The following is a 26,777-nucleotide window of genomic DNA, read 5'->3' on the forward strand; positions in this document are numbered from 1 at the left end:
AGAGGCAGGCAGAGAGAAAGGGGGAAGCAGGCTCCCTGCTGAGCAGAGAGACTGATACGGAACTCGATCCCAGGACCCTGTGACCATGACCTAAGCCGAAGGCAGAGGCTTTAACCCACTGAGCCACCCAGGCACCCCTCAATATCACATTCTTATAACACTGTTCTATAATGACAATAATAATAATGGGTCATAGGCTTAGTGTATGAGAGATCAGAAGATATAACGAAAATTTATCATGGAGTCTCTAAAGATGTGTAAGACATATTGTCAGGTAGCTCATCTTTCTTGAGAAAACGTCTCAGCAGAGCAGTAGCTGTATTCATTTAGATAACATTTTATTTGTTAGAGCAAGTTTTGACAGACTTCATTTTAACAGCCGGAGAAATTAATTTAAAATCACAACATTTAGTGTATTGGCAAACTTCTACAGGTACGTGCAGACAATTACATATTTTTGAAATAAAATAACTGCTTCTACATTCTAATGAGAAGATTTGAGGATAGATAGAAGCCATACATTTAAGCAGATATGCTTTAATAGATAGTAGAAAACTGTCAGAAAATAGATCCACTGTGACCATTTCTACAGTTCTCAGTGATTTCTTTGTTATAAATAACATTTTTAAATGTGTACTTTTCTGAACAGAAAAAAAATAGCAATTCACTTTCTGAATACTTTCATATTTACAATGCCCTTTTAAAAATAGTAAGTTAAAAGGGAATATTGTGATGTGAGCTATAACTTTTCTAAAATTAAAAGAAATAAAGAAATCAACTATACTAGCCTAATGAGATAACAATATTTTTCACTAACTGAAAGATTATAGGCCAGAATTCTTGAGCTTTATATACACTATTTTTACATTTACAGCCATGAACAATATTCTAATTTGAAACATTTATGTATAACTGATTAAGAATATGAAGTCATAATCCATGAAATAAGTATAAAACAGCATATACCTCATAATGTTAACCTAAAAAACAGAACATAATTGTCATTTCATTTATGAACTTTTGTGTCTTCTTTAGAAAATTAGGAAAGAAAATGGATATAACAAATATAAATCTAAGTTGTTTTGATAGAAATTTAAGTTCAGAACAATTCACACAATGGTAAGATGTGTTCATTGAATTATTTTACCTATAATTTCTCATTTATTTTACAAAAAACCAAGTTTACTCATTGTTATAATAGCCATTTCCTTTTTCCTGCTTTACATTCTGCCCCTTCATTCTCTCATATTCCACTTTCTGTAACAGAGCTCATTACCAAGGTGATAGGAGACTAGTTTCAAAAGCAACATGAGTCACAAAAATATCAAGCTAGTGGTTTCCTTCAGGACATTCATATATTTCTTGTGCTAGAAAGAAAACCTTTCCTTGGGCGCAGTGATATCACTCCTGAGAAACCAATTACTTTTCATATATCTGTAATACTATTTTGACATAACTATGTCGTGGAGAAGAGCAAACTCTAGGTATATGGTACATAAGTACGGTATCTTATCTGCAGTTCCTACACTGTAAACAGAAAAACTGATTTAAAATAGTTGATTATCTAGTAATTAATAACTGGACAATTGGTTCAAGTCATTTTTATACATTGGCCATCCAAAGCCTGGCTTTTTTATGTGTGGCAATTATCCATAGTTCTCTCTTTTTATCTTAAGCATCCGAAACAACAAGGGACATTTTTGAACAATCTATAGTATTCTTCTTGGATCTAAAAAAAAAAGAAAGAAAAAAAGGAAATGTTAAATTTAATTGCAACAACTGCATCAAATTATTTTCAAATCACATTAATTGTTATATTTGGTTTTCAAAAGTATTTTCTTTTTTAAAATTTAATTTAATTTTTTCAGTGTTCCAAGATTCATTGTCCATGCACCACACCCAGTGCTCCATGCACTACGTGCCCTCCTTAATACCCACCACTAGGCTCACCCATCCCCCACTCCTCTCCCCTCCAAAACCCTGTTTGTTTCTCAGACTCCACAGTCTCTCATGGTTCGTCTTCCCCTCCGATTTCTCCCAATTCACTTTTCCTTTCCTTCTCCTAGTGTCCTCCATGTTATTCCTTATGCTCCACTAGTAAGTGAAACCATATGATAATTGACTCTCTGCTTGATTTATTGCACTCAGCATAATCTCCTCCAGTCCCATCCATGCTGATTCAAAAGTATTGTTTTCTCATCATCTGTCAGAATATGCTCAAATTAATAGATGCTATGTTTATATTCCTAAAAACAAGTTTTGTTTGAAAGCCTATTTCCATATGAAAAGCTAGGGGATCTGATTACTTTGATACTAAAGTATACTGCATTGAGACTACAGAAGGACTCACCATAAATCCATGAGAATAAGAGTTTTTATCAATTTGGTAACTGATGCTACATGAATATGCTGTAGGGTTGGCCAAAATTAAAAAAAACAAACAAATGAACAAATATAAAATAAAACTGCTTACTTTTCTAGATAAGACACACAGGAATAAGAAAATGAACATCCCTTGGAAGGCATTGCTGACAGTGAAGAGGTAAGCTGTTACTACTGATGCGTGCACAACATGGAGGACCCCAAAGATCCAGGTGGTGCCAAGAAGGAATAGGAGAGCAAGGGCTCCCCTTGCACAAGACCTAGAATATAATTGAAATGTTTCAGTTAAGAACATCCCATATATTCAACACACCCCTAAACTCCAATTATGTGAGAAAAGAGTTGTTGGTATAATGAAGAAATCTACAAAGACCACAAGGGATTTTGAAACTGACAAATTATTCTAGCTTCAGGAGATGGGCTTCTGGGTATGTTACTGCCCCGGGGTGGGGATGTGCATCCAAAATGAAGGCAAATTTATTAAAATATGGTACTTTTCAAGGAATTTCCTTAATCCTAAAATATTTTTATCTGTTGTACTGCAGTGTATGTGCTTTGATTTCAAATCAAATGTTGCAATAATTCCTGAAGATAAGACATATATCTGTTAGGAGGTATTTTCCCTAAGAAACCTTGGAAATTATACCACGTGGACTTGGGTCAGTACGTGTACACGACATCAAAGGAAACTTCTGCTTTCCTTTCAGGTTTAGACAAGAAAGGATAAGAGATAAAACTAGATTTTTTTTTCACTGTTGCAATACAGTTACCTCAAAATAAATTCATATCAGAATACTGTTTTCTTAAAAATTTTTAAGAAATATGTATTTTCAACTTATTGCCTATGACTTTGGTCAAGCAATATTCGCTCCTGGTCACTAAGGACACTGCTTTGAAAATGAGGCAACGAATGATTATTTTCTCATTCTTCGTCTAATCATTCCATACTGCAGAAGATGTTTAAGCAGTGTACCTCAGAAAATGAGTCATTTTCAACTTTATTAAAACCATCACACTACATGAAGCTATGAATGTGAGGGATAAAAGAAAGTAATCGATCAAACATTTGCTAAATCCGAACTATAAATCTTGTGCGAGGTATTGAAACTACAGGAGTGTTTCCAAGCAACACAAACGTTAGTGGTTTCTAATGTTCCCTATAGTACACTTCAGTTTTTCCTGAACAAACCATTTTCAAGGTCTCAATAAATCAGTTTTAAAGAGAGAGTTGAAGGAAAAATCATGGCAGCATGCAAACGAGGAGTCACAAGAAAGAAACACAGTTACTAAGCTCCGAGGAATGTTTTCCAAAGAAAATCACTAAGGCCTATTTTTGCCCTAAATCACAACCATCATCTTTTCTTTCAAAGGGGATTATGTTGGAAAAGATTGCTTTACTTACCATTTAATCTGTGGTGATTATAATCTTATTAAACATATTAAATGCTATTTAACAATAAGTATTTTAGATATGGCATAAGAAAGTATAAAAATAATTTTAAAAACAGTCCTTTCAAGAATTATTTGTGCCTTAAGTTACCAAAGCTTTTAACTACTTAAGAAATAGAGTTAAAGAGACCTTTACCTTATGTTCTCATAGCAACTAACTTCTGGTTTCAACCCTGCAGTGTGACGAAAAACTTTGTATATGATAAATCCAAAAGCCAAGAGATTAACCTGAGGAAATAAATGAATTTCAAAGAAGAGATAGTTTTCATAGTCAATTAGATACATATGAAGGAAGTAAATAAATACAAAAGATTTCAAATAAGATAGAAACTAGAAAACAGTGGGATTTTTATGTATATTATTAAGTACAAACCCTCTGGTAGATTTCAGGAAGCAAATATGTGGCTGATCTTTATGATAGCACTGAAAATTGTTAGTACAAATGGTAGTACAATTTGCCAGATATTTTAAACACCCTGTTCCAGAAACTTCTTCAGATGTACGATCACGTCTACAGATTGATGACTATCATCGGCTGCCAATTACAGATTCATAGACTTATTAAGTTAAATGTTGGTTTGAAAAACTTTGTGAACATTTGAAAAATCAAATTTTGTTCATTAAATTATATGTTGCTTCGAGGAGAAGTGTTAGTGATAATTGTGTCAACCTTTAAAAAATTAAACTGGAAAAAGAATATTCAGAGAAATTAGAAAATCCAACCAAACACCTTCAATTTCTATTCCTAGAAAGTGTTTTGAGTGTACTTTCTTTTGTATGGTTCACCTAGCTGTGTCTCCTAATATTTATGCTCAGATTTCCTTTCCCTAGATTGAACCTCAGAAACTTTCAAAATATTAATCACTGAAATAAATGTTTGTTTGACGGTATATACTTTTTATTAAACATTTATCATTCTAGTATTTATATTTCTTATTATGGGCTAAGGAAAGTACATACAATTTCCACTTTTTTTAAAGTGACTGCATTATGAAAAGTCTCCTCTTTTCCTATATTTTTGGAAAACCTAAATTCATATTTGTAGTGCCAGAAGATTAAGTCAAAAGTATATTTTAAATGTATATTTATTTAATCTGAGCATACTAATAATATCAAATATTATAAAAATTTGTAGATTGATCTTTTATTGAATATTTTATTAATCCAAATAGATTTTTTCCAAAGCCATTTTGCAATAATAGCAAAGTACAATAATTTAATTTTTACCTAATTCTTACACTAGTATTTCAAAAGCTTATAGTTAAAAAAAATTGTTTTTTTCCTTCTGTATTTTAAGGAGTTTTATGTAGCTTCTCAAAATTTATTAATTACTGGGTGCGCCTGGGTGGCTCAGCGGGTTAAAGCCTCTGCTTTCGGCTCAGGTCATGATCCCAGGGTCTTGGGATCAAGCCCCACATCGGGCTCTCTGCTCGGCGAGGAGCCTGCTTCCTCCTCTCTCTCTGCCTGTCTCTCTGCCTACTTGTGATTTCTGTCTGTCAAATAAATAAAATAAAATCCTTAAAAAACAATTTACTAATTACTATTTAAAAAGCAGTATGAAAGAACAGGTCAGATAATTTCATGTTGTCACTTCTCCATGAAGAAGTCCTTGAGAGAAAATCTTAAAGGGATAAGGGTCTATTCCCTTCTTCCTGCTTTCAAATGTCCATCACTTGAATGATATGATTAATTAATTCTAATTACAGTAATTCTTCCATACAAAGGAAATACTTCAGCAATTGCAGAGGGGAGAGAAATTATATTAAAAGTGATTGAATTGATAGTTTCACCTTATCTTAGGCTCAAGTAACTAACTGAAATTATAATTTAATATTTAATTTTATAAGGAGTTTTTACTTATGGAAGGAGAATACATAGTATATTCTAGGTTTTTATAGCTACAGCTTCTTTAAATAAATTTGGAAACAACAATTTTATTTAATTTTATAAATAGGTGTATATATATATTTTAAAATAATAAAAAGTATTAAAGTTGGTTACTATAAAAAATATATGTCAAATTATTGGTTTGAACATTTGCAAATAATTTTAATGAAGTATTTATATTGAATTTGTTATCTCAGCAAAGAATTATGAGATAACTGTAACAAAAAAATTGTTCTCTAGATGCATAATTTTTCCATGTGACTGACTGTAATATTAAATTTTCTTATACTCTTCAATAAAACAGGTTTGAAAAATAGTTGTTCATACTGCTGTGTCTTCTCAGAAGTCCATAAACATTTGAAATGCTGTTCCACATCATAAGCTAAAATAGCGAAGAGCAGCAATGGAACATTCCCTACGGGTGATACAGTTCTGGAAAGTACATTTTTCTGTACAATAGGGAGAAAGAATGTTTACATTCTTATAAAAACCAGGTGCTGTTGGACAAGTAGGAGACTTACTCCATAATCTCAAACTTTCCACATTATAAGAGAAACAGATTAAAATACTTTTATCAAAAAGGTGTTATGGTTCTATGTTATAAAAAATCACAGATATATTGATTTTATTATCCATATTCATTGGTACTAATATAAATATATGAAGCTTCTTATATGTATTCTAAACATTTTATAAAGGGTCCAATTCTCTGGTATAGTAGTAAGGAGTGGGTATCTATTAATGAACACAAGAGGCATTATCTTTTGTTCTCATAAAATTATTAAGAAAATATATAGTAAACGTTGACATAAATACTTACAAATCTACAAACTGTGATAAATGTTATCAAGTCACAAATTTGGATTATTTGAATAGACAAAATAAGGGTGGGTTAGAAGGGTTCAGGAGGTGCTTCTCTTAGGATTTAGTATTTAAACCAAGACCCGATAAATTATAATGGATTAGCAGATCAAAGGATCCACGAGGCTTGAGAGAATTGAGGACAGTGCAGATCTTGAAGGAATTAGCAAAAGTAGCCAGGGTGGGGGCAACAAAAGGAGAGGTAGTATGAGAAGAGGTGAGTGAAATAGACAGGAATGAGAATATTACTTGGATTTTCTCTCAAATGCAAAGGATTTTAATTTATTCTTTCATTCAAGAACTTACATACTTGAGCCTTTTCCTTAAGGCACTTAAGGAAATGGGATGAAAAAATAATTATATATATATATATATATATATATATATATATATATATATATGGAAGAGATGACCAGTCAATCGGCAAGTCAAACACTATTCAATAAGTGCCCAGGGATTGTTTGCAAAGAGCAAAAGAACACAGGAAATGACACCCTCACATGTGATTTCTAAGCCAGCCTCTAATGACCAGTAAAGCCAAAGGAGAGCAACCCAGAGAAAGTAAGTGATTACTCAGTATATCATCAGTCATTGGACCTATCTCTGCACAGTCACTTCTTGGGTGATCAGACCTAAAGGCTCAAAATATTACCCTTACACCCTATCTGACTGCTTCACTAAGTCTAATAGGCATCAGGAATTGAACGTGTCAAAAAATCCAAAAAATCAGCTGCTGTTCTTCCCCCTAAAGAACTTATTTTTGCTTCAATTTTTCCCACCTCAAAAAAAAAAAATAAATAAAAGCTATCTCATCCTCCTAGCAGATCAGCCTCATTCATCAGAAACCCTTCACCTCCACCTTTAAAACATTCTCAGAAGAGGACTACCACTTACTGTCTTCACAGTGCCTATCCCGGGAGAAGCCACATTGCGCCTCACCTGAGCTATTGCAAAACCGCTAATTGGTCTCTCTGCTTCCATCTTTGCCCTCCTACTATCTGTACTCGTTACAGCAGTCAGATGGATCCCTTTAAAATGTAAGTCAGACCATGTCTCTATTCAGAACCCTCCAATGGCTTCCCACAGCACTCAGAGTTAAACCTAAAGATTGCATGATGACCTCTGGGTCAGAAATGATTTTGTTCTCACTATGCTTCTTCTCTCTAGTCCTACTTCTCTCTCCTTTGGTTACGTCACTACGTTCACATTGGATTCTCTGTCCTTCCTCCAGCCCACCAGCAAGCCCTAGGGCTCTCCATATTCCCAAGGCCATTCCCTCACCACCTCTGTTTAAATGCCACCTTATCTACATACTTGCCTCCTGCTGTATGTTTATTAAAAACCGAAACCCAAATGATAAAATCAGAGCTGAGTTCAATTCTATGGCAATAGAGAAGATGATGGTATTCTTTTTTTTTTTTTTTTAAAGACTTTTATTTATTTATTTGACAGACAGAGAACACAAGTAGGCAGAGAGGCAGGCAGAGAGAGAGGAGGAAGCAGGCTCCCCGCTGAGCAGAGAGCCCCATGCGGGGCTCGATCCCAGGATCCTGGGATCATGACCTGAGTCGAAGGCAGAGGCTTTAACCCACTGAGCCACCCAGGTGCCCCAGATGATGGGGCACCTGTTTTGGACAGTTATTGTTTTGGACAGTGCAAATTCTATATGCAAACATGATCTTTCCTTGCCTGAATCATTGGAACATGGAGAAAAAAAATTCTCCTTGACCAAACTATAGTCAGCCTCAACCTTGGGCTTCAGTGCCCTTCCTTGAAGAATTCAGTTTTAGCAAGAATCTTGCTAAGTCAGCTTAGAGAGAAACCTACCACTCTTGATATACAGTCATTTTCAATATCTAATTAAGTTCCTCATCCCCCACCCTTGATATCTGATCACACTGGCCTGCCTCTCAGCAAGAGTCCTGTTAAAGTAAATTTAGCAAGAATTCTCACAACCCTTGCCATCCTCTCTTAGTAATTTTCCACTCATTCCCCTCCCCACACCACACAAACTGATCCTGGTCTGTAAATCCCCAGCTGGCTTTATTGTATTCAGAGTTGAGCTGAATCTCTCTCACCTATTGTAATAGTTTTGACACCTATCACAGTAGTCCTGAAAAAAGTCTTCCTTACCATTTTAACAAGTGTCAGAATAGTTCTTTTCTTTAATAAAACTCAGAGCCAAATGCAACATCGTAATATCCAGCAAATTTAGGGTAACCGGAAACACTTGTATTTGCAGCTTTTACACTACCTGTATTCTCTCTATCTATAAATACATAAGCTACTTTAAACCCTTCTTTATATAGAGTGAAAAACCTTGAATAATCAGTATCACCCAAAGGCACATGACTTTATTTACTTAGAGGTGGGAATTAAGTTGAAACTCTGCATTTTATATGATATGGACAAGTATTTTCTGGAGGGGATATTTTATGAACTAACTACAAATAGTCCAAGATAAGATAAAAACAGAAGCTCAAAACAAGATTATACAGAATTAAAAAGTATTTCTGATAATAAATGGTTTGCAATTATTACAGAAGTCATGACTTTGAGGCTAGAGAAATATGTGCATTTTACGTTAAATAATTGGAAAGCTTCTACTAGCATTGTGTTTACTGGCAAGACTACCTTGGGGATAACTGACTTGAACACTTGAGCTTTTCTTTCAAATACAAGAAACCTCATTAATATGAACCTTAATTAAGGAAATGGTGCCTTTAAAATGATTCACACTTTTGCTTATTAGTATTTAGCTATGTGTGCCGATTTTATCAGCTGTAGTTCCCTTATTATTTATCTCTAAATATTAGTGCCATGAAAGCACAGGGGCTAATTAATGACTTGCAAATGAACGAAGTCATTCGTTATCATTTTTGTTTCAATTTGAAAAAAAAGAAAAGATTAAGCTTGTCGATTAGGAGTCCTTAATACTTTTCTAGGAATAAGCAAGACAAGGTTAGTGGCAAACATGAGAACTCTGAAATTCACTGTTGCACTTGAGTATCCAGAGAATGAAAACAGCTGTGTAGAAAAAAAATCATTCAAGTTGTGAAAACTTAACCCTTGAGAGAAACTAGTATTTTAAATTTAAAATCCTTCCCCTGGGTTCATCTTAAGGAATATTTATCTATACAGAGATCTGTTTCTTACCTTCATTGATAGATGCAGTTGCTTCAAAGTCTGGCACACATTTTCTGATGTTTGACAGAGTGCATTAAAAATTTTTAAGTGCCTTATTTTTTAAAACAAGAAATTTAAATAGATAAGCTGGAGAGAGAGCAGGAGCTAATTCTGAAAGGTCTAAACCTACAGGTACATTCGACCCAAGGGCTTCAATTTCAGACTTCAAAATGAATCATCCCAATCAGTCATTTTTCTTTTCTTAGTCTTTTTCTCAATAATTGATGAAGCCATCTATATGCTGATGTCAGATCTCACCAAAAAGAATGAGAAAATTTCTCTTACAGCACTTTTAGACCCATGCTTTAATTTTTCACATATATCAAATGGAGTCTGGTTCATTTAAGAATGCGTCATGATCACAAATACTATGTCCTTTCAAATAGTTTCATTACCTTTAGATTAACTGGCCTAGTTAATCCTCTTCTGCCATGGACAAAGGGTGGATTTCTCCTAGCCTACCAAGAGGGCATTACTCCCCTGCCCCCCACCAACAGTGACCCATTCTCAATCCCTAGATCCCTGCAGAGATGGCTCAGTAGTTTTCAGCTGAAGCTTTTAAAGTGAAAAGATATCATCTCTTAATTAAAGAAAAATATCTACTACTGACATTGGAATCAAGTTGAGTTTTGTCTTCATTTTGATTTTCTTCTACTGTTCTCAATTGGAATCACATCCTTAAATGCCTTACTTACAAGCTAATCCCATAGAGTATCAGAAAAAGTGGGGTATGTGCTGAGCAAAAAAAGTCCCTCTTCCAAGAAAACAGGCACAAGTAAAATGTGGAACCTGTGAATACAGCAAAAGGAATGGTGCAGATAGAATAAGGTTATGGACTTGAAGATAAAGAAGTTATTTTGGATTATTCTGTTGGGCCCAATGTGAGATGTGAGCCCTTAGAAATGAAAGAGAACCACAGCAGTGAGGTACTAAAGAGGAGGAGGCAGAAGGGGAGGCCAGAGAGAACTGAAGACAAAGGGGGTCATCAGGTCAGGCAGGAAATACGGGAGGCCCCTACAAATTGAGACTGACCCCTGTCCAACAGCCAGCAAGGAAATAAATTGCATGGCACTAAATTTGGCCAACAACCTAAATAAGTGTGGAAACAAATTCTCCCCTGGAGACTCCAGAATGGCCTTAATTTTAGCCTACTGAGATTCGAAGCAGAAGAGACAGCTAAACCACACTGTACCCAGACTTCTGACTGCCAGAACTGTGAAATTACAGATTTGTTGTTATAAGCCACCAAATTTGTGATAATTTGTTATGATAGCAACAGAAAACTAATGCAAAGTAAAAGACATGTAAATATAAAATATAAATTGTATTTATATATATATATATGAAATACCCTATAATTAGTGTTTCTTATATTTTAAATAAAAACTTAAAATCTAGTTTAAAAGAAAACCTAATTTTTTAGTAACTCATATTTATTATTGACATTCTAGATATTTGGTGCGTAATTGATCATTTAAAAACTTATTTGTGGATTCTGTTTCTGTGTCTTTTAAAGAAATCACAAATTATAACTAGTATAGAACTGGCTCTTCAGTAAGTCATAAACACAGTTTGGACTTTCAAGGACCTGTCACATTTTCCTCTGTATAATGCACACCTTTATAGGCCCTTCTTGTAGGGTTGCTTCATTAACAAGTAAAAATACAGGTTGCCAGTTACATTTAAATTCAGATAGACAGTAACTAACTTTTGACTCTAAGTATCTCCCACACAATATATGGGGCAAACTTAAAAACTGATTTGCTGTTTATCTGACATTCAAATTACTTGGGCATCCTGTGTTTTGTATGGTAACCAAAACGTCATAGTTTTCAAATTATTTTCACATCTGAGCCTTTTTGTAATCTGAGGACACTGTCTTCTTAGGAGAAAACCCCAAGGACATCACCCTCTCCACATATGACAGTTTGAAAAGAGATCTCAAAGGAAGAGATCAGATGCTGCAATTGGTGTGGAACCTGGACATGTGTGTATGTGCAGAGACTGACAAAACATCCTAATAGTGTATAGTGCATGAAAGCACATATCAAAGGTTTGAGACCAGTAACAAATACACCCAGGCTAGGCAGGACTCCTTCCCCTTAGAAACCCCTTGGTGTGCATCGTGAAGCTATGCTGGAAGGCAATGGATTAGACCAGCCTCTGTTAAAAAAACAAAAACAAAAACAAAAACAACAAACCCCCACCTCAAAAAAACATCCAAAAAACTTTTGTTAATAAACTAATAACTAGAATTAAAATTTCCAAAGCTTAGATGTGAAATTGCATTACTATAAATTTAGTGCAAACTCTCCAAAATTATGACACCATGGTATTTGTTGACCTGTTGTCAGAATCGTGGAGTGGAGTCAGTTTGCCCCCACGGACATCTACATGACGCAGCTAGGAAGCATCTTTTTCCAAACATCATGAGCCTCATCTTATTCCATTCACATTCCTGAGGCTCAGGGTCCAGCAGCCTGGGGAGTGTCTACAGACCTAAGAGCTACTCCTCAGCTCGGGTTATTCACGCTTGGCCCAGAAGAGAGGAGAGCAGAGAGAGAGAGGAGTGCCGTCTCTAATGCTAGGAGGAAGATATTAAGAGTAATGTGAGGGACGCCTGGGTGGCTCAGTTGGTTAAGCAGCTGCCTTCGGCTCAGGTCATGATCCCAGCATCCTGGGATCGAGTCCCACATTGGGCTCCTTGCTTGGCAGGGAGCCTGCTTCTCCCTCTGCCTCTGCCCGCCATTCTGTCTGCCTGTGCTCGCTCTCTCTCCCTCTCTCTCTCTCTCTCTGATAAATAAATAAAATCTTAAAAAAAAAAAAAGAGTAATGTGAAACATGCTGAAACAGCTGAAACAATCTGAAAACATAATAAATATAAATAAATAACCTAAACAGTTTCTAAATGTGATCAGACAACAGCATCCAACAGTATCCTCAGAACATCTGAGATATTAACAGCATTCTCAGTATAATACTTTCAGGTTTATACTTTAGAAGATAACAGTGCTTTTCCACCAAGCATTGACTGCTGGGGTAGAGAACTGGAAGAATGGTTGTTCTGGGATAAAATAGCATTTTGCAGGTAGTTACAAACTACTGTAACATTGAGATGGGAGCCAATGACCAAAACACTTATGGAACATTTTCTTTGTGTTGGACATTGTGGTAAGTGTTCTTAATTTTTAATTCATTTCATCCTCACACCAACTTTATGGGGTAATTCCTCTTCTTATCATTATCATCATCCTCATTACTGATTTCACAATAATGGCAACAGAGGCATAGAGAGGTTACATAATGTGCCCAAGGTGACATGTTTAGGAAGTATCAGAGAGAAGATTCATACCTAGTAGACAGGTTCTAGAGGATATGTCCCCCTTTAAAAAAAAAAAATTATTTGTTTATTTGACAGAGAGAAAGAGTGAGAGAAAGCACAAGAAGGGCGAATGGGAAAAGGAGAGGAAGAATCAGGCTCCCCACTGAGCAGGAAGCCCTACGTGGGCCTTGATCCCAGGACCCTGGGGTCATGACCTGAGCTAAAGGCAGAGGCTTAATTGACTGAGCCACCCAGATGCCCCAGGATACATCCTTAAGCACATTATAAAACTACCAAATGATAGATGAAGTGCCAGTAAAGAAAAGTTCATTTGACATCTAAAATTCCATGAACTTAACTGCTTAGACATTTACTATATTATCTGCTAATAGTTGCTTCACTTTAGAAATGGTTTAAAGTAGAAGATGGTTAAACGTAGAAGAGTAAAACATTAATGAATAGTGATATGGCTAGCTGTTTGGCATCAATGTGTTCCTTGAACTTAGTCAAGACCCGAGTGGCGAAGGCCTTGTAAACAGTAGCATTTGGTGTGTAATGCAAGTGATCCCCTAATGGAGACAGCTATCTTCACTGTTCTCTGTGGTCAAAGTTCTAAGAATGTGGTAGTCTTCCTATGCTGGTGAACAACAGAATTGTCTTCCTTTAGAATTCAGATATGGTTGATGGGTTTGTGTTAGTGGTAAAGTAGAATGCCTTAAAATCATCTACTGGGGCACAGGGGGAACACATTAGAATTACCACTGACCTTTTTCCAAGGAAAAATAAAGGCTTTACTACTTAAAATACATATGATACTGGTGTTCTCACTTTTTCAATGTCATACAAAGCCACATGTCAGGAACAAGCCATTCAGTGGGATAAGTATTTGTTCCTAAAGGTAGAGATGCTCACCCTTTTGTTATCTTATGGCTTACTGCAACATACTGCATATGTGCCTGTTAAGTGGATTTTCAGGTCACATTATGTAGTTTTAATAAGGTAATGCTAACTAGGTAAAAAACTAAGACCCCAAATGTTTCCATGTGTTAAAATTAAACCTGATAATGGCTACATAAATGAGACAATGACAGAACTGACGTTTCCCTACCTCTAGAGTAAGTTATTTATTTGCTAGCCACACTGTAAGGTCATGCAAGTCGACCAAGTTAAAAAGTACATGAAGATCTAATCATATTTGATAAAATGCTATTTAAAAATTCAAATTATTAAGAGGACTATTTGAAGTATGCATTTAGATCCACAGTTTTCAATCATATTTAAAGTAATTCATAATCAATTCAACACATCATTTCTCTAAAGTCAGTAATGCATTTTTAGCAGTCTCTTTTTAATGTTTTCTACTTAGAGTTTTAAAAAGTCATGTACATTGGAAAATAGCTTTGTTCTTCATGATGAAGTAAGTTAACCAAAATAATATTTGAAAAATAATGTGGCACAAATTTAAATGCATTCCATTTATAAATTTAAATACACATTCTTCTTACTAATATTATTGCAAAGTGCAATTAGAAAGCAATACTGAAGATCTCAAGAAGAAATGAGTGTTAGAGCATTCAATGTGATCTATTACACAGTTTCACCAAAGTATGGATTTAATGCCTCTTTGTGAGGAGGTATCAGCTCTGATAACCATCAAAACCAAGTGTTAAGATGAACTTAGGTCCAGACCTTTGGATTGCCGTAAAGCATAATCAATGTTTCATTTAAAAAACGAATAATATTTTAGTGAGAATTATTAAATTGAAGTATTGCTATTTTTAATATTTTGAACTTATATTTTCTGAATGTTTAATAAAATAATTGTATATATGTTGTATATTTCATGTAATAGTACAGTAGTGTCTATAATTTTTCAAGATGTAAACATTTATTAAGTTACATATTTTTTACTGATGGGCTCTTTAGTCAAAAAATTCAGAGATCATTGCCTTATATAATTTGGCAGTTTCAAAAAACAATAGATGATTCTTTAAAATAAATAGAGTGAATGGACTCAGAGCCACACTTCATGGATTCAAATTTTAGCTCTGATAATTAATGACTGGTCAATTTATTTAACTCTTAGTGTTTTGCTTTCCTTCTATGTAAAATACGGATAAAATATTAATGTTTATCATCTAGGATTGTATGTATTAAATAATTAATATAAAGTATGTAGACTAGTGTTCAATATAAGTTCTCAATAAACATCAGTTATTATCAATAATGGCTATTATGTTTATATGGAAATATGTTCTTCTAAATTGTCTAAATATTTGACATGCCCAATAGTAAACATAATATATTTACTTCACAGTTGAATAGGAATGATTTTGTGATATAATCTCATTGGACCTATAAATAGCACCTTATATCAGAACTTAGATCTTTCAGTCCTTATTTTGGGCAATAAGATCTCAATAGAAAACAGATGATCTCTTTCTTCTTTCAGGACTTTCCTTTAAGATAACGTCAGCAAAATAAATACTTCAACAATAAATTAATAATGTAATATCATTCAACAATAACTCAAACATTTCTTGTTCATATAAACAATTTCTCATTTTTTGTTGAAAAGCCTCCAGGGTAGAATAGGAATTTCCAGGTCAAAAATCTGGATATCTTCAAGAAGTTTATAGAGAAAGTAGGAGTATTTCAAAGGGCAATCCATAGATAAAGTTACCAGATATCTTAAATATAAGAAATACAAATCTTCATGAATCCAATATGATATTCTAGGATATTTTATGGAAGAGGATAGTTATCTTTTCTTAAATCACTCTAGTGTAGAACCGAGGTCAGGACATTTTTCTGTAAAGAGACAGATTGTAAATAGCTTAGGTTTTGAGGGCCATATGGTCTCTATTACAACCACTGAACCTTGCCATACCATTAAATAAGCCTTAGACAATACACAAACAAGTGAATGTGACTGTTTCTTAGTAAAAAATTATTTATAAAAATAGACTGTGGCAATTGCTGACCCTTGTTCAAGAATTCAAGATCCATAAGGGTAAGGGCTTTTTTCTATTTTATTCAATGACATATCCCCAAGGTCTAGAACAATGTCTGATACATAGAAAATGCCCAATAAACATTTGTTGAATGAATAAAAGGATGAAGGATGTTATACCTAATGGCCTATGTAGAAGAGCATTTAGCCATTAATTTGATTAGACATTTAAAAATTGTATTTTGGGGGGCGCCTGGTTGGCTCAGTGGCTTAAAGCCTCTGCCTTTGGCTCAGGTCATGATTCCAGGGTCCTGGGATCACGCCCTGCATGGAGCTCTCTGCTCAGCAGGGAGCCTGCTTCGTCCTCTCTCTCTGCCTGCCTCTCTGCCTCCTTGTGATTTCTGTCTGTCAAATAAATAAATAAATCTTTAGAAAAAATTGTATTTTTTGTTTTGTCTCACATCTTGCAGATTTTGACAGAACAATATCTTATTAGAAATATATTATCCATAGATATAGCAATTGTAACTGAGGGATATATTATACATTATCAAATTGTAATGATCCTCTAGGAATAATTTTGCATAAAGGGAAAATTGCATTTTATTGGTGGGTACCTTGGGTATATGCAGTATTTTTGCATCTAACAGAATCTACAGATCTGTGGATTTTTTAATGTATATTTGTTGAACATAGTCTTGAACACACAGGTAGGTCACAACAAATGTCTTAATCACAAGTAGGCAGAATACTGCCTCATTAGGAAAATATCTTCCCACATCCCTTCAAGTTATAGCTAAATAATTGCTCTGTTTTATTATGGCTAAAAATCCCATCCCAATATATAATCACCTTAGGCATTAAAAAATTCACACTTCATATTTTTAACATGTTTCCATTAGGAATATTTCAATAGCTGAATTTTTTTCAGTGTTTGAAAGAGTAATTTACTGTCTCTAAAATAGAACTAAAAGGGGAAGAGAACTAGAAATGTATAAACATGAAGGATAAAGTGATTCCATGGGTGTAAGGGAATTCCACGAGCTTAGTTTTTAGCTGGTTTTAACTATAGATGGTCATAAGCCATAGCGAGATATTCAGAAAAGGAATAAAGGTGAATGAGAAAAAGTGTACGTGAAGAACATTTATAACAGCTGTTCCATTTAATGTGACAATGAAAATCCAGCAATGAAATCCGCTTTGTTAAGGTATAAGCAAGGAAACATGTTCCTTGTGTATACTTACTGTAGAGACAGAGAAGCTTGTAAAAAATATACATTATATATATGCATATATACGTATATACATATATATACACGTGTAGGCCATTGACTGTTACTTTGCATTTAAAACAGAACTCGCACAATTAAATTCAAAGAGGTATCTAGAGTTATTGCCAGGGGCGCTTGAGTGGCTCAGTTGGTTGGGTGTCTGCCTTGGGCTCCCTTTAGGATCCCAGGGAAGCCCTGCATTGAGCTCCCTGCTCAGTGGGGAGTCTGCTTCTCCCTCTTCCTTGCCCCTCCCTTTGCTCAGGCATGAAAGCTGTTGCTCAAAAATAAATAAATAAATAAAATCTTAAAAACGTTACAGCCGATTTTAAAGGTAAAGCTAGAAGAGACGTAAGATTATCCACCAATTATTAAAAATTTTCCTTTTTTAACCTTTGAAGGATGCTTTTATTCTTTTAATTTCATTTTTTTTTTTCTTTAAATAGTAGCACTGTATATAGGGTTGGCATCATTATCTTTGTGCACATGGTAGAAATCCAGGGCACAGAAAGAACCTATGGTTCTTGTTCCCAGTCAGATTGCTTTTGAAAACCTCTCACTTTATTTGGCCAGGACCTCATTTTATTCAGTTCAATGTAAAATGCCAATGTTAAAACTCTGAGTGAAAGCATGCCATAAATAGATAGATCGATGTAGATAGACACATACAGCAATCACTTCTAAGGAGAAAAGAAATGAAGGAAAAGTGATGTGTTATAATGAACACTTTACATATTATCTCTTCTGAGAAGACTTCTCAAAACAATCCCATTTCCATGATGGTGATGATTTCTTTAAATTTCTTTGGAGGAAAGGAATGAATATTTTTGACTAAATACTGTGCTTGGTGCATCATTTATTTTATTTACCTGGCAGAATTACCTGAGTAATTATTACCTGGTAAACTTCAGGGATAATATAGTGAGAGAAAATCCATAAAGATTTCCTCTCAAAGAGTGTATAGTCTCCTGGAGGATACAGATATGAATCAGTTATTAATCAGTTACTTACATCAATACATGTGTAATTACAAATTGAAGAAAGTTTTTTTTTTTTTTTAAAGTGAATTTCTCTGAAGGCATCTAACAATAACAAAAGACATTATAGATCAGTGAGTCTGGAAGGACTTTCCTCAGAAAGTGTTGCTCGAATTGATAACTGAAAAACAAACAGGAATTATCTAGACGAAGCGTTTGCAGAGGGCAGTGATAAGGAGTGTTTTAGTGCAGAGGCGCTGCAATGGGAAGGTACATAGAAACTCTCAGAAGCTGTAAAGCAATGTGATTACAACACAAAAGCCCGTGGGAGGGTCCTGTGAGATGAGGCTGATCAGCAGGCAGGGGCCAGAACATGCACTGCCTCCTAAGTAGAGTGTACATTTTATCTTTTTTTGCTGCCTACAGCATTTTTAATGTTGATTGCCCAGTGTTCATTTCAGTTTAGCATTTATCTGAGATTTTGGTTTTTAGATCTTAGTAAGATAAGCCGGGGGAAGTCTGGTAAGCTCTACTTCTACCATGACATGTCTCTTGGGGTGCTGTGTGAGTCACATGTGCAGTGACCATTCTGACCTTCACCAGGGCTCAAATATGGAAGATGATCAGCAACATCCCACCTCTCTTTCCAGACCCTATCCAGATACAATGTAAGCATCACCTTCCACTCAGATACATGAGTGGTTAGGGACAGCTACCTTCTTCATCATCAGGGGGTGGCGGCAGAAAGATTCAAAATGGCAGCATTGTCAGGTACAGGGTGCTCTAATCCAAATCACCAGTGTTGTGTAGAAAAAAAATTACTTTTGAAAATAGATTTTGGAATAGAGCTATTTTATAGGTTCATCAGTAAGATGAAACCAATTTGAGTGATTTTTATTGCCTACTTTCATTCTTTTTTTTTTTTTTTGTTTTAAGATTTTATTTATTTATTTGACAAAGATCACAAGCAGGCAGAGAGGCAGGCAGAGAGAGTGGAAGAAACAGGCCCCCCACTGAGCAGAGAGCCTGATGCAGGGCTTCATCCCAGGACCCAGAGACCATGACCCGAGGCAGAGGCTTGAACCCACTGAGCCACCCAGGTGCCCCTGCCTACTTTCATTCTTAAAAAGGTCCAGATTTTGGTGATTGATAAATGAATATGGTCACCTTTCTGGTAGGCTTTGTTAAAAGTTTTAGATTTGACTCCAAGAGCAATAAAGCCAAGAAAGTTATAAATAAAGGGTAAAGAGATGTTCAGATTTTCTTTTCCAAAATATTGCCTCAAGCATACTAATGTGTTGTCTTAGAGTTGTTCGTTTACACATGTCAACCTGCTACACTTTTTGTTAGCAAAGTCTCTCCTTTTATATCCCCTCTGTTACTGGCACAGCCTCATTTAGGTCTTTAATACTTGATAAAGTTTTGACCTATTCTGAACTATTCAAAGTATTGTTCCTATTTTTTCCGAGGTTTTTTTTTTTTTCTTTTCATACTACCTGTACTTTTATTTTCACTTAATACTAGTTATATTGGTAAATATTAGTAAAATAAAATCATGAAGATTTTTAAAAGAACCCCAAAGACTTTTTTTTCTAGAAAAATTAATCTTCTAATTAGAAATATGAAATTAAGGACAATTAAAAATGAGTGAAGCATTAAACTCACCCTTCAGCTTTTTCTTGATGTGAGAAAATGAAAAACAGGAATTTGAACAATTAGATGTCAAACAGAGCATTGGGAATTACTTGTTGATGAATATCAATTAATAGAAGAGTAAAGCCTCCAGACTCTGTATTCCACATACTGAGCTATAGTCTGATATAGTCATGATTTTAGGTAGGGCATTTTGGTTAGTTGTTGGATATTCCTGGAATGATCTAAATAGAACAAAATAAAATGAGGGGAGAGATATTTATAGTGGACAAGATTTCCCTCATTTTCAACAAGATGGAAAGTAATTTATTTTGACAACTTCACTAAGTAAAATAAATAACTGAAATTTTATAAATAACTTCTAGAAAGTCTGTAGTTGCTGTGTTTTTTCACAATTTACCCTAAAACCATTTGTGGAATCTGGAAGTTGGGGACATGTTCTTCATTGGCCTGACAAAATGTGCTCCATTCAAAAGGAAAGGATATATACTAGTGAAACTGCCGAACGTGACTCTGGAAAGCGTGACCTTGCTTCCACCACTCAGGAGCTGGGTGATCCTGAGTAAATTGCTTCAGTAAGGCTTTACTAAGCCTTAGTTTTCACTTATTTAAAATACAGACAAAATGGTGGCTGTTATTCAAACAAGTGTGAGATAAACTCTAATGACTAAAGGCTATGCCCTAACAGTGAACAACCTGGGCTCTCTTTATGATCAGATATTACCAGGAACCACGCTTTTTTGTTTTTTGTTTTTTTTTTTTTCATCAGAAAGAATTTTAAATATTCCTTTCTTGGGAAACTCTAAAACTAGACATGAGAACATTTTCCTATGAGAAACAAATCAAGTCAGAGCCACACAGATAGCCCATTCTCTCAGAAGAAGTCATTTGTATTTTGCAGAGAATACTGAAGGCGATCAAGGGATATAATAAATCCTTAAAGGGAAGATTAAATATTTCTCATATGTGGAATAAGATCTCTGCGAATGCTAAGAAAGACTGATTCAAAGGGCTCACTTTTTCTGTAGACCAGCTTCAGGAAGGACATTGTTTACTCTTGGAGGAAGATCAGAGGTATTAACGATCAGAACATGTACTGAGCTTTTAGCCATGTTCAAGGATTTTTACGAATTCTTAGTGAGTAGAAGCTTAAAGTTTTATCTGTTGCTTACATAAGAATGTACATAATTTGCTTTAGTGTAACAAGTTCTTCTCAAGGAATTGGTGTACTTCTTTAAAAAGTTATAAGTAGCAGAACCCCCACAGGTATCAATAAATAGGTAAGTCAAGTTTACAGTTACTAGATCTACCAAAAATCTAGTAAAACATTATGTCTTACTGCTACTAGTATTTTTATTTTGTTGTACTGCCAAAGCTTTTTGTGAGGGTTAACTGAGATGTTAAAAGGATTTTGTAAAGATTAAAAGATTATACAAATGTGAAGTGAATAATAATTCTAAAATATCTTGTGCTACCAACTCACTTTCACCATATCATGACATAACATCCTTCACTGTAAAGCTATATTTATTAAAAGATACAAGTGATAAAATTCACTTTGGCCAGTTTTTTCTAATTGGGCTTGAGAGACCCAAGGGATTTTTTTCAATATATATTTTTTGGATCTCTAATTTCTATAAATTATTCAATTTTTATGAAAAATTTTTTTAGTACAAATCCCATGGAGGTTTTCTGTGAAGGTATTTCCAGTTAAGAATATAACTCTCATATATGAGAATACACTGGAAACTACTAATGTATTATTTATGTTAAGTTTTTTTTAACTTGTTCTTTTTAAAATTCTAGCTACCTATAGTTTCCAGAAGGTTGGAATAATACAAAAAAGTAACAAAATGTTACAGGCACTGAGATGCTTATTAATATATAATATGAAGAAACAGTCAGAATTTTAAAATGCCTTGAACTGCAGAGGTCACTAAAAGATGCATCTACCAAATATGGTGCCATTAAATTAAAAGATGTAATTAAAATGTTGATGGTGTTATCCACAACATGTAAAATTTACAATGGTTAGCATTTCTAATATAGTTTCAATGGGGTTATCCAAAGGACAGTGCCCAAACTAAGATTTTAATTCTTTTTCTTATATTTTTGCTGTTTAAAGGAAGCTGCAAAATGCACTCATATATAAGCTGTTTAATGTCCAAGTCTAGACAAGTGTTTTCTAATGGAAAGTATCTGGAATATCATCCCACATGGGATATGTGGTTGTACTGGAGACTTCTTTGGTTGCCTGGTCTAGGCAGTGCTGGTGGTGGTGGTGTATTGGCAGGGGTGAGTAGAAGCCAGAGATGCTGCTAGGCTCCCTATAGAGCATACAATGGGTCCTCCAACAGAGATTTGGCCCAAAGTGTCAATGGCGCCATTGTTTTGGAACCCTGGCCTATCATAATCCTTCTCCTGGGTTTATGTATTCCAGTTCAGCTCTTTAGACATTTTAGTGGATGATAATACCTAGTGTTGGCAAAAATGTCAGAAAAGGGACATTCTTAAATGTTGGTATGAGTATTTATTGAAGTAAATGTTTCCGAGGCAGTTTGCAAATTTAAAAATCTGTCTCTACTTGCATTTCTACTTTCAAGAAGCATTTCTCAACAATTTTCCATAATGGCTATATGTAGCTACATCGCAACAAGAACTCTCTGGGCATGCAGTATTATTTATAATACGGAAATATTAGAAACCAATTAGATGTTCAGCAATAGGGAAGTGGTCAAATAAATTAGAGCACAATATGGATAATATGCAATGATAAAAATGGTAGAATCGTATATTATAATGAAGAAGGATGAATATGATATATTTATTTCAGGTTACAAATGATTCAGATTTTTTGAATTTGTAATCAATTTCTTTTGTTAAATTTATGTAAATGTGTGTGTGTGTGTGCACGCACACACATACGAAAGGTGTGGAAGGATGCAGAGCAAATATTAAGAAAACAAGTAGTTTGTCGTGAAAACTATGAGTGTGGGATAAAAAATCCACTTGTTACTTTATGTAGTCTTGTGATATTTGCATTTCTTTCCAGCTGGGCAATTTGTGAAATTAAAAAATGTAATAAGAAGAGGTCACATAATAATAAATATACATAGACATTGTCTATTGTGTAAGGGTTATGTGAGGAATTCACTTTTGAGGAGGTTTTAATAGGCATTTCTTGGTGTAAGGGAATTAAGAGATTGCAGACATAGGAAGAACAATTAGAGGAAGCTACTACAAAGAACTGAGTGGAATTCTGGGCAAACAGAAAAAGAAGAGGGGTAGGTGTAATATAGAAACACTCAATTAAAAGGGTTGCAATTTAAATTCAAACGAAAGCTCACATTTCTAAAAGAAAATGCCTTATTTGGACATAGCATAATTAGTATTTGCCTCAATCAAGCAAATTCTATTCTTCAATACCAACTTGTCTATGGGAAACTTCAATTTGTACTTAAAAGTTAAATTATTTTAACCAACTCTTTTTTTATATTTGTGTACTTGAATCTAATCACTTGTGCAGTTTTAGTTGAAAGAATTCAGCATTAAAGATGAAAAATACTGAAGAAAGAAATGAATTATAGAAATTATCTTCAGTTTGCAGCTTGCTTTACAAAGATTTAGAAGCCTCTTTTTTGTGGAGCTCAATCTTTCAAAAGCATGGCTAGGGCTTTTTATGTGTAGTTACAATCTTAACGTTCTAAGTGTAGTGATTCGTAGATAGAATCCACAGGGTCATTGGCTCATACTTCGGAATTCTCAGAGCTCCTTAATATTAATGAGTCAACACCTGAGGAAATATTTTCATTTGATCAATGCAGGGAGTGTTGTTGCTCAAACACCTAAATCACTAACACTTATCAGAGTAGATTAAAAGCGTGAATATTCCTTTGAAACAACATACCTAAGGGTAGAAAAAGCCGCCAGTGCTGATCTCATTCAGGTCTTGCTCATTTACATATTGTCTTAAAGACATTTTACATTATAATCTCAAACCAGACATGCTCTAGGGTTCCATTCATAAAAACAAGCAAATACCATTTGCAGGACCTAGATCCTCCTATGTGGAAGAAATGCCAGGATTCCATGTATGAATGAAAGGTATTGCCATTGTTCCGTAAGAGACATCTACTCTGGACTGCAGGTCCTCCCAGATTTGTTTAGAGAAAGTCACGAAGCCAGTCCTATCTTTCACTGAAGCCTAAGCATAACAAAACCACCATTTGAACGTTCACTTACATTTTGTCTTTATCCTGTCTTTTTCTTCCACTACATTTTTATTGTTTTTCTTAAGATATTTTACACTTTGTTTAATTTTGGTTAAACTTTCTCTAGCACAGTGAGGTAGAGACTTTTAACAAATGCCAAGAAGTAACAAACACTCATATTGCGATCATATCTTGTTATGGTTAAACAAATGTAAAAGGCGAAAGATTTATACGATCTGAAGAGAAACCAGAGTATGGTTAAACAAATGTTATCAGTATCTTCACCAATATTTAAAAAATTAGGATCTATGCTTAAACACACAGACACACACGCGCGCACGCGCGCGCGCACACACACCCACACAAACACACAAACACACTATATTGGCCAAACATACATGCCCTTTCATACAATTTTTTGCTGTGCAAACCATGGTTTTAAAATTAGTCGTTATTTTTTAATACAAAAAGCATAGATCAGAGAGCCAAAAATTGTCCTCCAAACGATTGTGCATTTTCCCATTTTAAGTTTAAAGAATGGATGTTTTTCCTAAAACATTTTGCTTTGCTTTTACCATAGCCTTGTTGTGTAGGGCTCCCACTGGTATCTTCATTTTATGTATTAGAAACCCAGGACACAGAGCAGTCACATTGCTTCAAAAGGATCTCATGGTGTTTCTTCCTGCCGCATTTATTACAATGGTCTTTATTAACATTAATTAAAACACAGAGATAATTATTAAAGACTTATTAAATACTTCTTTAATCTGAGGTAACCAAAAGGAGTCAGTTTTATAGTCTAGAGTTCATAGACAATGCAATGTGAATGTTGCTCTGTAAAGAATAAATGCAATTTACTCAGTGGAGGCCAGGAAGTTTGTGCACCACAATGACACTGATTACTGAGCAAGATATGGTCAGTAAATGAAGAAACTCATAGTTCTGTTTGGATGTTTAGATGTAGGGGATGGGTAGCATAATGCATACAGAAAATTACCATGTGCAACAAAACAGGTCGTTGAAAGCACTATGGAGGGTTTGAATAAAAAGTCTATGGAAGTACATTGGAAAAAGAGATTAGTTACAAAGCTGGAAAAGTTTTCATCAAGTACTATATTAATCAATGATAAGATTTCGGGCAGAACTGTGCACAAGGTGATAGGATTATTGAGTGCCAAGGACCAAGAAAATATTCAAGAACAGCAAATTTTCTAAGAAGGATGAAATTTTTGGAGGAGCTGTTTTGTGGGGTTATGCAGTGTTTAAAAAAAGAAAAAAAGGCTGAAAATAGGCTGGGTTCAGCTACATCACTGAAAACTAGACATTCCAGCCTATAGAATTTGACCTATAGGCGAAGGGGAATGTCAGCCATGAAATTAAGAAAGCAGGCCATGGATTCAACTTCATGAATATGAATTTTAGCTCAGATACTTACTAGCTGTTAATCAAGCTGTGTAATCACTTTATGCCTCAATTTTTCCAACTTCAAAATGAAATAATTATGCACGTGTGCACACACACACACACACACACACACCCACATGTGTAGCCATTTTTTAATTGTTTGAAGGGTTAGATTAAATGTGCTAAGACATGGAGAAGAGAATGTTTATATTAGAGTCAGGAAAATAACATGGTTTAACATAATGTTTTTTTTTTTTTTTTTTTTTTTTAATTGATCGTTGCTATTGTTTGAGCTGAGTTTGAGGCAGTTTTACGGACAGGTTAAAACGAAATTGGAGAGAATGGCCGCAGAAAGATTGGTCAATAAGGTAACTGCAAAAGAGGCAAGGCAAAGTGGAAAGGTAGCTCCAGTTTCAAGTTCTAGCATCAGTATTTATCTGCAGACCTAGAGCCTTGAACCAATCACTTAACATTTTGAATCAAATCCCATTTTCTGTTAACTATAAGATGGAATAGATAATAACAATGGGAATGATTTAAGGAGATTGAGTATTAGTTGTGAGTAATAGTTGCTTAATAAATTGTAAATTTAAAAAATTCCTGTTATTAATACTAGAATATCTGTAAAGGATAACATAGTTTGATTCTGAAAGTGAAGAAGAAATGAATGAGTTTATGGAGGAAAAACTTGTTCAATAATTGGTGGCAACTAAACTAGGATGTGATAAATTCATGAAATGATGATTCCTGACCGATGATCGATCTTTCTTTCTTTCTTTCTTTCTTTCTTTCTAAGATTATTTATTTATTTATTTGAGAGAGCGCTCACACACATGAGTGGAGGGAGGGGAAGAGGGAGATAGAGAAGGAGAAAAGCAGACTCCCCACAGAACATAAGCCCAGCCCACAGGGCTGGATCCCAGGACCTGAGATCATGAACTGAAGCCGACATCTGACATCAAGAGTCAGATGTTCAACCGACTGAGGCATTCAGGTGCCCCAGATTCTTGACTATTCTTAACAACAGACAGATGATGATAGTTCTCTTATTTCTGGCACTGTCTTATGAACAATAGTGACCATTTTGTCTGTGTCCTTTGTTTACCTTCAAAGGAAATCTAATAAATTTTGGGGGCTCCTTGGTAGACACCTAAATTCACATCAAGCATCTGCTATAAAGGGACACGTGGGTGGCTCAGTGGGTTAAGCCGCTGCCTTCAGTTC

The 26,777-nt window shown here is 34.8% G+C and overlaps 1 protein-coding gene across 3 annotated transcripts in view; it reads right to left on the bottom strand.

Moving 5' to 3' along the window:
• Positions 1 to 321: 321 nt before the first annotated feature.
• ADGRL4 (adhesion G protein-coupled receptor L4) overlaps positions 322 to 26,777 on the bottom strand; it is a 110,378-nt gene continuing 83,922 nt past the window's right edge. The window contains exons 14-16 of one of the 3 annotated variants that reach the window (XM_059135493.1): positions 3,968 to 4,059; positions 2,474 to 2,642; positions 322 to 1,729 (exon numbers count right to left, since the gene is read on the bottom strand). In XM_059135493.1, the coding sequence (XP_058991476.1) occupies positions 1,667 to 1,729; positions 2,474 to 2,642; positions 3,968 to 4,059 (324 nt within the window). In that variant the 3' untranslated portion in view covers positions 322 to 1,666. The remainder of the gene's footprint in view (positions 1,730 to 2,473; positions 2,643 to 3,967; positions 4,060 to 26,777) is intronic. The other 2 variants (XM_059135494.1, XM_059135495.1) reach the window with 2 other exon arrangements.

The sequence above is a fragment of the Mustela lutreola genome, chromosome 10 (genome assembly GCF_030435805.1).
Source record: "Mustela lutreola isolate mMusLut2 chromosome 10, mMusLut2.pri, whole genome shotgun sequence".
Classification (NCBI taxonomy): Eukaryota; Metazoa; Chordata; class Mammalia; order Carnivora; family Mustelidae; genus Mustela; species Mustela lutreola.